Source organism: Erithacus rubecula (assembly GCF_903797595.1).
Source record: "Erithacus rubecula genome assembly, chromosome: 13".
NCBI lineage: Eukaryota > Metazoa > Chordata > Aves > Passeriformes > Muscicapidae > Erithacus > Erithacus rubecula.
The window spans coordinates 13,675,718-13,689,015 of record NC_136665.1 but is presented as its reverse complement, the minus strand read 5'-3'; the positions used below and the strand labels follow the sequence as shown (position 1 = coordinate 13,689,015).

The window sequence follows — 13,298 nt, the reverse complement described above, 5'->3', positions numbered from 1 at the left end:
GCTGTTAATTCTGACTGTCAGGGTAAGCATGTGGTTGTCAGTCTTAGGCTAGTTCACAGGCTGCTATCAAATTAAAAAATTGAGTGATCTGCTGCTGCTCTGCACAGCAGTGCTGTGCCTGCAGGAATGCTGCAGACCCGTGTGCACAGACAGGCCCAGCACACTCCAACACACTGCAGGGGAGCTTTTCTCAGATCCTTTGACTTCTAATGAGTAGAGCTTTGTCTGTCACCAGCACATTTTGCAGCAGTCACTTCAGTCATATGATGTTAGTGCTTCATTGGGCCCATTCCCACTCTGCTGTGGGCAGACACAGAGCCATGGTGGGCTCGTGTGTGCTGTGGCAGGAGATGCCTGACCCAGCTCCTGGAGGTCACTTCTCTTCTGCAAGAATTGGTGTGTGCACCCATGCTAGGATTTGTTCTAGGCAATTCTTGGCTCCTGGCAACTCTACTAAGCAGTCCTACAGCCAGGCAATTTATCTGGTATTTTCTATAGGAAACAGGACAGAGCACCTTTTTTTATCTTTTTTGGGTTTTTTTTTAATCTTCCTATTTCATGGTTTCTGCTGCTCTGTGTCTGACTGATGCTCCCCTGTGCCTGCCTCCTCCCTGCCAGCTGCAGCCTTCCTTTGCTCTGCTGGCTGCTTCTCTATACCCAGGGAGGAAAAATCAGGGCTGAGGGAGTATGGGGAGCCAGATCCCACTGCTCATGATGCTGGGGGTGAGGACCATGGCTAACAGCCACAGGGAGTGTCACACAGGTTCAGGCCTGGGCACCTGGCATGGATGAGGGGATGTGGGAGGCCAGGATGTTGCAGTGGGGCTGGTCACTGTGATCTCCTACTCTTACCTGCAGTCAGTATGCATCAGGAGCTTGGCTCTTGTTAGCTCTCACCCATTACTTGAAACTATCTGCACACACCTGGGGCATTAGCACTCATATTTAATCTCCACAAGGAAATGAAGCCCATGCTGCTCTTTTTTCAGCATGGACAGAAGAGGTTGTTGGTGGCATTCTGCCTGTCTTGTCTGCAGGGAGTGAGTGCTCCCATCATGATATTGGAAGGAAACAGCCCAGCTCTTCCTCAGCATCATTTTTGGTCTGGTCCTTGGACAAAACCCACTACTTCTGCCAACAGATGCCTGTGCCATCAAGCATCTGGGAACATGGAGTACTGTGTTGCTGAATGGTATATAAAAACAAAATCTATCATGTCCCTAGGTCATCCTCAAGCTCTTTAATTATTGAGAGCTGACAGATACACCCTTGTGAGGGCACAGCTTCTTTCCAAGCTGCTGTATTCATCAGTTCTCAGCCATTATTAATAAAACAACAGTTTTCTTGCTGGATATTGTTTGCTCTTCTGTGCTCAGGGCTTGGGAGAGGGGAGCTAACACAATATCCTTGTCTCCCTAACCCTTCAGCTCTGTGTTGCACCCAGGACATCTGTGGTCTGTGGGAGTCATGTTTTAACCCTTTTGCTGCTCTTGTAGTGGGAAGAACATCTTTATGAAATGTTTTCTCCCTCCCTTTCTTCTGCTGTCAGTGCCCTGCATCTCTGCAAAGGTGCAAGCCATGCTGAAGCCATTCCTGTGACAGAAGGCCAACAGCAAGAATCTCCTCTGGTGTAGTAGAATTAGGGTGCAAACCTGGTCCTTGCAGAGGTTTCCCAGTGCCTTGGCTGCCAGAATAAATCCGTTGCAGTGTTGTTGGCTTCAGTAAGATGACTCTGCTCCCTCTAACAGGGCAGGGCTTGGTTGGGTGAGTATAACTGTACAAAAACTTTCTTATTAAAGCATCAGATGGACCAAAATAAAATCCTGCTTTCCCAAAGGGTATTTATGTATCTGATGAGGTGTGACCATAGCATCACATCAAGTCCTAATTGCATCAAAATATTTCATTTTAGTGGAGGCAAAGCAGCACCTTCACCTGATTCCATTATGCTTCCCAAAGTACGGCTGAAACCTCTGGCAACATGTGGCGCTTGAGTGAGGAGTTGGAGAATGCCCACAAGCAACTTCCCAGCAGTGAAAGCACCTTTTGTGGTACTAAAGGTTTTTTTTTTTTTTTTTTTTTTAACTGACCCCTTTCCTTTGCAGGTGTTCCTGAAAAGCGACCGCGTTGCCAGGATGGTGCAGAGCGGGGGGTGCTCGGCCAACGACTCCCGGGAGGTGTTCAAGAAGCACATTGAGAAGAGAGTGCGCAGCCTGCCCGAAATCGATGGCCTCAGCAAGGAGACAGTGCTGAGCTCGTGGATGGCAAAGTTTGATGCCATTTACCGTGGGGAGGAGGATCCCCGGAAGCAGCAGGCCAGGATGACAGCGAGCGCGGCCTCCGAGCTCATTCTCAGCAAGGAGCAGCTCTATGAGATGTTCCAGAACATTTTGGGGATCAAGAAATTTGAGCATCAGCTTCTGTACAATGCATGTCAGGTAAGGTGGGAATGGAACGGGGTTTTTTGGGGAAGGCTTGTCAGTAGGAGATACTGCTGTTAACTGGTAACTTTGCGTCTGACAGGACTCTTTTGGAGAACTTCTACCAAGAAAGTGGGGGTTGGTTTATGGTGGGACTTCCACACTGCCAGTGTTGTTCTGGCTGTCCAAATGGGCCTCCTTCTCTTGCTCAGTTTCTTGCACTATTCCATAGGATTGCTGAGATAGGAAAATTTTATTCCTCAGCTCTGTACCTGGGTGAGCAGGTCTTTGAAGTGGTTAAGTTGTTTGCCTGTGGCTTGTTTGTCCTTCCTATGTCACATCACCAGTCTAAATGACAGAGGTTCTTACAGCCTGTGAAATCAGTGGTAGGATCCCAGGGGTCCCTGGGGTGGGTGGCTTATGCAGACTTACCCAGTGGGGTTATACATGTTCTCCTTAAGTAGATTGAGCTCTGTGATCCCTGCATGCCTGTGGTGGAAGGAAAGAGCATCCCAAAGCTCCGTGACCTCAGGGTATTCTGCTTGCACTTGAAAACCTTTCCCATTCATTTCTTCCTACCCCAGAAGGGGCAGTTCTCTAGAGTTGCATGGCTGGGACTCTGCAGTGCTGCTTGTGTCTACAGCAGCTCTTGCTGAGGGCTGTCAGTGGCTGTCCAGACTGCTGATGACCCAAATTATGGTCACCTGCAATTGGATATAAATATCACAGCGGGATAAAGGATGCCACAGTCACAGAGAGACTAAGGTGTGGAAAGTTTTTGGAGGAAGAGCAGACCTCAGTCTTTTCCCTATAATTCAGGGCTTCAACTTCTTATTGAAATGAATACATTTGAGACCAATTCTGTCTGTCTTCTGTCTAGACATTTCCAATTCTTCTTAAGACACAGAGAATTATGTTTGATCTGTTTTTACCCTTGTAAAGAGTTAGTTATCTTACATTTGTTTTTCTTCATCTCAGACCTTAATGGCAGAGTGGGGAAAGGATAATAAATGTCACTGAGTAATGTGTCTTCATAACAAAAACTGCAGTGTCCCTCATAAATTGTGTTTACACAGATTTTGTGCCTCCATCCTCTGTCGGAAGAATTCTTTAAAATCAGAACCATAATGTTTTCAGTGATGTGTCAAGACCTGAGTCAGTTCTGCTGTGTTTTGGTTTATTTTTTAACTGAAACCAGCTCCATCCCTGTGTCTCTCATCCTCCCTTGACCTGTGCCTTGCTAAGGACCAGGGTGGCTTTGCGTGAGTGTGTGTGTGATCCTTCCCTCCTGGTTTGTGCTTCCCACTGATGCAGAAAACAGTGTTTGAGCACAGCTGCCCTGCTTTGTGATCTCTGCTTGTTAGAACCTTTCTGCCTGACACCATGAACCCAGAGGCTGTTCCCTGCAAATTGCCCCATTGCATCAAGCAATCTTTTTCCTGCATGGGTTCTGGTTTTAGTCTGTAAGTGAAGGCCTTAATTCTGGGACTTTTCTAATACTTAGAGGCAGTAAGCCTGTAATTTAAGCTTTTACAGAAGACACAATTTCTGATGAATTAGCATGGAAGTTACTCTGTTTTTAATACCTGGATAGTGGAGATTAGCTGTGCAGAAGGGAAAGCCCTTTATGCAATGCACTCCTCAGAAAGCTGCAAGGTCACCAGGGTGTTTTCCTGGGATGCAGTGGGAGTGGTTAAAGTGCCATGGTGGGGTTGGACCCTGTCCCATGGATAACAGGTCACTGCTGCTCCTCCTCCTTCTGCAGAGCACCCAGGGAAACCACAGGCTTTGCTCTGGGAACCCTATTTTTTTATGCTGCCTGTGGTCATGTCATCCAGGCTGTACCAGTGGGGTCTTTGGAGCCCTCTGGCCAGCAGCAGACACTTTGTGCTTCTCACTTGCCATGGAGCACTGAAATTGCTGTTGACCATTACTCTTTCCACAGGGACTCAGCCATTGCTTGCAGCCAGTCTGTTGGGGGTAGTCATGAGCTTCTCAATGGTAATTTGGTATGGTGTAAGCTACACTTTTTTTGGACCTGTGCTTGTCTGCCATGGATGGGGGCAATTGGGAAAAGCAACCTTTTCCCTAGCAGGCTGTGTGAATGCCATCACTCTCTGCAGAGTGGCAGCACTGTGCTGTTCATGCAGTTTATCAGTCAGTCACCTGTAATTAGAAAAGCAAAGCCCATTGTCTCATGTGGAGGGGCTGGCTGGTCTGTGCTCTCCCTTGCCTTAGTGTGCAGGGTGAAATTGCCCAGAGGCTGTACAAGGAGGCAAGGGGTGACAAGGCTTTACCTAGTTGTCCTCTGAAAGCATAAGCAGGAATGGTGCTGAGAGCCCAAACACTGCTGGTGCTTCTGTGGTCTGAAAGCAGATGCTTTTCTCTATGCAGCCTCCTGTTACATCACACTAATTGCATAATGATTGCATCACTGGGACTGCATCTCCATTCACTTCTGAGATAATATTTTGTTTTTGCAGAAGGAAGATGATTTCTAAAGAGATTTTTTTAATGCAATATCCCCAGGTGGCATGAGAGAAGTGTATTCTTAATGTGATAGCAGTTATTTAGCAGGATCTGAGATAGCAGTTATTGATAGCAAGGTATTCATGCAGTTGGAAAGGCTTTTAGGAAACAAAGATGGGAAGTGGTGTTGTAGCAGCATAGTTGTGAAGATTAGAGTGTTGTTAAGCACAAGCTCTGACCAGAACATTTTAAATAATACACAGAGTCTTGTGCTTTTTGCATAACACATGCCACGTGGCTTGGTGTTTCTGCTCCACTGGAGTCAGCATGGGAATTGAGCATCTCTGGCTCCAGCAGCGAGCTACTCTGCTGTGTGAGAGGTGTAGTGGAGGGAGAAATGTGTTTCAGTCTGGGCTTTCTGGTCCAGAACCAGTTGGCAAGATTTAAATTTAGCTCTTCTGCTTTGTAATTAACCTGTGTCTGTGGAGGAGTACCAGAGGAGCTGTTTTTGTATGTGTTGGGCAATTCCAAACTTGGATTCTTACTGCAGTTGGCATTTCCTAGGGTATTCTATTTCCTGCTGACCTTCATGATGGCTGAATTGAGAGCATCTCTGAAGATCAGGCTGTGGTGTTCTCCCTGTCTTGTTCTTTCCCAGCCTTAGGGCAGTGATTTACTTTTCTGTCTCAAGCTGTGTTTGGAAGTCATTTTTAGCTATGGTGAGAAGAGCTGGAGCTGGTACAGTGCTGTTCAGTTAATCCTGCAGCAGGAGCAGATGTTCAGGTCGTGTCTGTGATGAGGTGTGCAAGTCCATCCTCCTGCTTCAGAGGAAGAGTGGACTCTCCCTGCAGAGCTGCCTGAACTTTTAGGATTCAGACTTTCTCTTCTTTCCTGGGCCTGACTGCAGCAAAATAACCTGTGCTAAGCATATTCCCTTAGATGTAAGATTTAAAAGAAAATAACTAAATATAGGCATGTCCAACCTGCTGAGTGATGCTAATACATGGTCATGGTTTTTCAGCATCTATTTCTGTCCATCCATGTAGAAGGCAGAACATCAGAGAAGTGTGCATGTGTGGGTGGGCTGCAACACACACCAGGTCTCATTGCTGTCTGGTGGCTATTTCATGTAAAGGCATAAAGACTTCTCACCAGTTCAGCTGGAATTGTTTCATAAGTTTTGGGGCCCTGTGATTTTAACTAGGAAACATTTCAACCCAAATTTTCTCAAATGGAGCTGGCTTAAAACTAGAATTCACTGTTTTGACATTTATTTTCGCAGCTGAATTAGGACACTATGTCCAAAGGCTGACATTTCTCACATAACATAAAGTTCCCCTGCCAAAAAAAAAACTGACTCAAGTGTTTGATTTTAGCTCAAGTCAGTATTAGAAATGATTTGCTGAGGTGGTGTCTTGCCTTCTGCCCCTCTCTCATCTCTGCAGTTCGTGTGGTTGTACCAAACTTGGTTTCTTCACTTGCTCTGGTGTGTTGAGCCCCTCATGTGCCCACCACACACCCAATGTGTGTCAATCTTGTGCCTGGCACATGGTCACACAGCCATCATGTACCCACTGTGTGCCAAACACGTGGCATGAGCTGACTTTGCTGACTTAGCCAAAAATTGGAGACATCTCCTTAAAAAAATTTCCTAAGTTCTTTCTGTTTGCAAAGAAACTGTAGTGGAACTTGAAAGCTGCAGCCCAAGTAGGGGCAGAAACTCATGTGAGGCATTGTGACAGCTCAGACAGTGAGATGAAGGCAAAAGTCACCTCAGAATAAATGTTTGATTTGTGTGTATCCTCCCCAAACCAAGCATTTCATTTAGTTTGTTGTGATGAAGGATTCCCAGCCATGCCCTCAATGAGCATTGAGTCCAGGATTGCTGTGCACAGTGTGGAGTTACCTGTCAGTGCACATCTCTGCCCTTCAGTTCAGAGCCTCAGGGGTTTAGGATCAGGTCCCTCCCTTCTGCTTCCTGTTTAAAGCATTTATTTTTTTATTCTAGCTTCATCTCGAAGCTCAATGCAGTTCTGAGCATTTGAGCACTAACTCTGGCTGTAATGACCCCTCTGTAAGAGTGGGAGCTTTGCTTGTACCCCAGAGCCCCCTACAAACAGCCTGTCCTGGGGATGGTGGTGGTGAGCAGGGACTGCTCTGGGGCTGCAGGCAAGAATCAGTGAATCTCCATGGGCTCCTTTCTCCAAGGCTGGATGCATGTGCCATGGACACCCAGCAGCTTTGGTCAGCACTGCTCTCTGCCTTGCAAATCCCCAGGGTATCAGCCTCACCCTGTGACTTTTCTCCCCTTCTTTCACTATTTCAAACTCCTTTTGATTGTTTCACCTATATTTACTCTATGAGCATCATCCCCACCCTGCCTTCTCCCTCCCACTTAAAACAAAGCCACAACTTATAAAAACGGGTTAAAGTGGTTTAGAGATGATCAAAAGCCTCAAAATCCATAAAGCATCATGGTCTGTTTTCAGTAATTCTGTATTTATTTCCATGGAAACAGAAATGGCAGCCCAGAGCCTTCTGCAGGGCTGTAATTACTCCTGCAGCAGCCAGCAGCAGCTGCAGCTTCCTGCCAGGACCTGAGCAGCTCCCAGAGCCTGCTGTGATTTAGCACCCAGTGGGAAACTGAAGAAGGGAAAAGCACTGGGAAGTGAATGAAATCTTCCCTGTCATAACAACACAACGTGGATACACACGTGGTCCTTTGGGGAGGAGGGGCAATTCCCTTCTCCATCAGCTCAGCATGCAGTGTTTTGAAGAATGATTTTGTCATGGGAGAGCAGAGAAGCTGAGAGGGACAGTGCCATGCCAGGGCAGGGGTGAGGGTGGTGTCTGGCTCTGCAGGTGAATCCTTTGGAAGGGGTTTGCTGATGGAGGTTACCCAGGAGGCACAGAGAGGTGCCAGGAGTGTCCCTGCTGGTCCCAGGCAGTGCAGAAGCAGTGAGGCATCGTTTGGTGTCTTTAATTTGGAGCAAGAGAGGTGGTTCAGGTGGGACATCTGCTAGCTCCAGCATCCAAGGAAAGCTGCAGGGAAGACCTCAGCAGGTTGGAGGGACATGACAGGGCAGTGAGCAGTGTGTCCCTGCCAGCCCAGCAGTGTGTCACTGTGCTGCTGCCTTTTGGGGAGGACAGGGCAGAGATCACTCTCTGCCAGGCTGGGACCTGAGCTGTCATCATCCAGGGTCTGATTTGCACAGACACGTGTGGACCTACGTGTGCACCCATTAGCTGTAGGACCAGCTTATGTTATGTGCTGTTATGGACTTAGAGAGCAATCTTGGCCCCTGTAATTAAATTTAAAGCAAATTAGCTCTTCTATTAAACAAAATAAATCTGATGTAGCCTAATGCTGTATTCTCCAGCTATGGCTGATCAATTGCTCCTGCAAAGAGCAGGCAAATGCTGCTGAGCAGATGGTCTTGGCTGAGGCATGGTCAATTAAACTAATTAAAGACGCTTTCATTTAATCAGAGGGTGTTTTAACCCTGTTAGCTGCCAGTTGGGGATGTGTTTTCGTGTACTAGGAACTTCCAGTTCTGGCCCTTGTATGGACTTCTTCTGGTTTTCAGTCCCTTTACAGAAACCAGGCCAAAGTGTGCATCCAAAGAGCATCTATCTAGCAGAGAAATTATAATGTCATGCATCAATAGTGAAGACTTGCAGAGGAGAATTCAGTTGTTTTCTTCTAACACTAACCAGAGATGTTTATTAGCCTGAAGAACTCATTTGTAATGAATCCTTCCCACTCTACCTCCTGCCAGCCTTCCCTCTGGGTTCAGGAGTGTGGCTGCCTCTCCACAGCCTAGACAAATGTCACTTGTTCCACCAAAACAAGCAGTGGCTTGTCATGGTATATTATTCAGGGGACAGAAAATGGTTTCAGCATCCAGACAGGTTCTGGAGTAGAGGAACAGCCTCTTATTTCAGCTCTCTGCTGCCATGCAAAGCATCCTGGCTGCTGGAGCCCCTCTTCCTAGGGGTTTTGGAGATGGGTTTAATTCATTTTTTGCTGCAGGAGTCCACAAGGACTCCTCTGAGCTGAAGCCTTCTTTTCAGAATCTGTGATTTGTCACAACTGGGCCCCTCACCATTTCCTGTCCCCCACTTCTGATCTGCTCCCCTGCCCTCACTGTAAGGGGTGACACCACCTGCAAGCAAGGTAAGAGCCAGCAAGAGAGCTTCTTACATTAGGGCTAAAATCAGGGTGATTTTCAAGATATTCATCCTTTGTGAAATGATAAAAAACCATTTTCTACCCTCCTCTAATTAATGAGGTGCTTTTGTGGTACAATATCAGCTGAATGCTCTTTGTTGTCTGTGTGGACTGATTAATTTTTGCATTTAAAAGCTTAAATTACCATCAAGATATCTCTTTCATTTATTTTTGTTTCAGTTGGCCCACGAATACTACTCATCATCTGCATTCATGCTACAAAGAAATGCATAAAAAATAAACATGGTTACCTTATAAAACATCATATCAATGACTTGACATTTCCAATCTACCTTAGCCCCTTTATTAAAGAACTGCTGTTTCTCTTCTTTCATTGAAATATCATTCTTGGCATGACTTTTCTGCTGCTGTTCTGGTGTCTGCTGCCTCTACAAGTGCCTGGCTGCTTCCACCTCTGAGCAGAGGGAGGGTTAGGAAGATTGACCCTTCCTGGCACAGTTGAGCAGGGAGATGCTGAAGCAGTGAGGAAGGTTTTGCAAAAGCTTGAGAAATAGGAGAGTCCTTGAGCATCACTAAGTGTGACAACCTTGGGGAATTGCAGCTTGAAACCATTTCAGTGGAGGGGAGATTTGGGATGGCACAAAGTACAGACTCCAGAGGTGTTAGCTGTGTTGGTTTTGGCAGAGGGAAGACTGAAAAATGGGGGAGCAAGTGGACAAGAAGTTGCTGATTTAGAAAAAAGCACTTTACACTGAAAACCCAATGATTCCATGAAGTAGATTGCCCCTGTGCAGGGTAGTCCAGCCTCAAAACACCTGCTGGGTCTGTCCAAGGGGAAGCCAAGCCAAATATTATCCATTACAGGGGAAAGGGGAGTGATAGCTCAATGTGCTACATAAATAATTAAATGCTTATTGCTAATCTTCCCCTGAAAAACCAAAAAACAACCATTATAAATGCAACTGAGATGGGCTGGAGTGCAGTTTCTGAGTTGGCTTCCATGGGATCTGGTTCCAAGGTTTCCAAAGGTGGGACATGGCTTTCAAAATGCTGTTTTCATTTCAAGCAATCTCTCTTGCTTCTCTAACTTTGAATTCAGTGCAAGCTACTGTACATAAAAACCAGTTTCTCAACGTGGAGAAACACTGTGGACTGTGTCTTGTTAGGAAAGGAAAATGTCACTCTTCCTGTTTGTCTTTCCCTCAACCAGAGATGATGAGCAGAAGACATGACAAAGAAATGCCCCCACTGGCCCCTTTTGGAGAACGTAATCTCATTTTTTCTTTGAGCAGCATTTGTTCCCTGCAGTACATGTTCCTGTCAATCAGCCCAGGAGGCCTTGGGAGACAGAAGGGGTGTTATCCAGACCTCTCTCTCTTTAAGCAAGGAACTGCTAGCTGCAAAAGAACCCATATGTGATGCTTATCTTTAGGAAGGCTGGAATACTTAATAAGACATAACTGGTGCATGACCCTGCACTATGTTAATGCTTCTCTTCCTCTTTTAACTGGAAATACAATGGAGCTGGTAGAATTTAATTTTGCACGTAGGTCTTTAAATCTAATTTGAATTCCACATAAAAATCTCAATGCTTTGCAGCACTTCAGCCCTCACTCATGTTTTTTATCAGTGATTACCTTCCTGGGAAACTTCTAATGCCTGTCTCAGGAGCAAAATGGAAAGATACAGCCATGCTTGCACATAGTGGGGTTATCCATGGTCATGCTGGCTTGTGCCAGAGCTTCAGGGTCTTTATTTCAGCACGCAATGTCCTGTCAGAGAGCCTGGACTGGTTCCCACTGAGCTGTGCTAGCCTAAGGTTACAAGCTATTCTTTTGGTTTTCTTTTTATCATGTTATATAGAGAAATCATTCTTCTGACATACATCATCCACTAAGGGAATATTTTGAAAGTTCTACATTAATATTTTACTAGGTTTTCTCTAATCTTATTTCTGTGGTTTCCTCAAGGCTTCTTTGCAGTCCATATTGTGTTCAGATTTCCAGAAAAGGGAATTATTAAAAAAGGAAAAAAAAAAATTCTTCATCAGGCCTTTCCTCCACTCCTTACATTTCATTCTTCAGGCTACCAATGTTCCATGCAACTTGAAAAATGCTTCATGTCACACGGCTTGGGATGTGATAGACAGTGTAATTTTAATTCAGAAGAAACTTTGGGAGTCGAATGGATCAGGCCATAGACAGTACTTCATGAATATAAAATACAGCTGGATTAATCTTTCAGTTTTCATCTAAAAAATATCAAATTAAAAAGAGAATAGGTATATTTCTTAGTAGAAATTAGATGCCAAGAATTTTCTTCTAAAGGATATCAAAGTAGGCACATATTTGTTCCCACTGAGCTGACTGTAAATTGGGAAATGATCAACAAAGTAGATTTCATGCATTTCAAAAGCTCAGCCTCAATATCCCTAACTTATGTAAGCTGCTCCTTACCTCAATTTCAGTGCTGAGTTTTCATATTTAATACACTATGTTTTTTCTGGAGCATCTGATTCTACTCATGTTTATGAGGAATTAGAGTGCAAGTTCAATACAGAATTGGAATGCAACACCACTTCAAATACAGCTTCTCATGTATTTAAAAGGCCTATAGTAGCCTAAAATCATGTAAAAACTGTGTTGGCATCCATAGCACAGGATTTGTTGTATAATGCAGGGAAGTAGTGATGTTTCCTAACAGCAGTGATCTGTGCATATGTTTTGCAGGTGTTGTAGGCAGCCTTTGGTCCAGTTCTTTTGTCTCTGACAGAAAACAGCAAGAAGATGGGGAGGTGATGGCACAATATTATTTGTCATGAAGTCTTTGTGGAAACATTGGTAGCTGTGACAGGGAAGTGAGTGGAGTTTCCCAAGAGCTCTGAATGGCAGCCCTGAGTGCTGGTGGCCCAGGGTGTGGGGTGGAGGTTGCAGTCTGAACCCTGCTGTGCCCCAGCCACAGCCAGGTCCCAGTGCCCTGTGGGCTCCTGGGCATTGGTGGGACCAGGCTGCCTGCCTGTGTGTTCAGGCTTGAGCCTTGAGCATTCCTCAGATGTGCAGAGGAGGAGACAGCTAAAATTAACAAGCATTTCCCACGATAAATGAGAACAAAGAACAAATGCATGATTCTGCTGTCCTCTTCTGAATGTGCTGTGTGAGGAATGATGTTAGATGTTTAAAAAAGGTGCTAGGGAGGAAGCAGGCACAGTGACCACAGTCAGGCACCCAGACTTTGCTCAGCAGCCTGTTGAGTTTTGGTTAAGCACCTGCTCATTCTCATGGGTGCAGCTCTGTATCTTGCCTGTGTGTGCAGCTGTACTGGCAGCAGCAGCAAAGCTGCACATCTTAGTCCACAGAAAGGGAAACTGGGCAAGGTCTACATTGATGGTATTTTGCTCCAGGTATCAACATAAAAATGAAAAATGTAGGGACCAGAAGTCAAAATAAGTCACCAGCAAAGGTGGAGATCTTGGAAGATAACACAAATTGCAGTGGGATGCTGGAGGGAGTGTAAAGCTTTACTCCTTGGCTATTCCTTAGCAGAAGAAGCATCAGTGATAAGTTCTTTTTCTCAGGCTGAGGACCATTAGTTGTTGTCTTTTGTGGAGAGTTATATTTGGCAAAACTCTTCTTTTGTGATCTAGTTAAGTCCAAACTTGACAAGGAAGAAACCTTCTGGATGTTTTAAATTATAAATTTCTAATAGTGGAGTAATTAAACAGTCTCATATTTCTTCTCAACACCAGTCATTTCTCATGTTGATATTTCTGCCAGTTTGTTGGAGAGCTCATGTTGTGCAACACTGGTGGAATGAGCTGCAGTGTTTGTGTTGGGCTGCCATTGCCAGGAGTCTCATGGACCCACGTGCAGAACTGAGACCAGGACTGACAAAATACCTGCAAAACAGACATGTTCATGGAGAAATTATTGACACAATAATTTTATTTAGTCCCATGATGCCTTTTAGGTCTGATGAGAGTACCATTTGCCAAGCATAGCATTTTGTTTTGTATTTTAAAATCACATGAAAACCCAGTGCTCTTTATTTTTGATGCAGGGTGTATTATCAGCAGCAGTTCCTCATCATGGTACTCACCATCCACTCATAACTTGAAGTCTTATTCCCTTCCTATAGATATCCAAATTCTTACTGTCAACACAGGCAGCTAGTGATAAGACAAGGGGAAGGCAATTTTAAAGTAAAAGAGGAGAGCATTA

At 45.2% G+C, this 13,298-nt stretch overlaps 1 protein-coding gene across 7 annotated transcripts in view; it reads left to right on the top strand.

Annotated features, from left to right (window-relative positions):
* The window catches only part of CADPS (calcium dependent secretion activator), a 202,290-nt gene that overhangs the window by 41,506 nt on the left and 147,486 nt on the right, over positions 1 to 13,298 (top strand). For all 7 annotated transcript variants that reach the window (XM_079316651.1, XM_079316650.1, XM_079316648.1 and 4 more), the window contains exon 3: positions 2,106 to 2,438. In XM_079316651.1, coding sequence (XP_079172777.1) covers positions 2,106 to 2,438 — 333 coding nt within the window. The remainder of the gene's footprint in view (positions 1 to 2,105; positions 2,439 to 13,298) is intronic.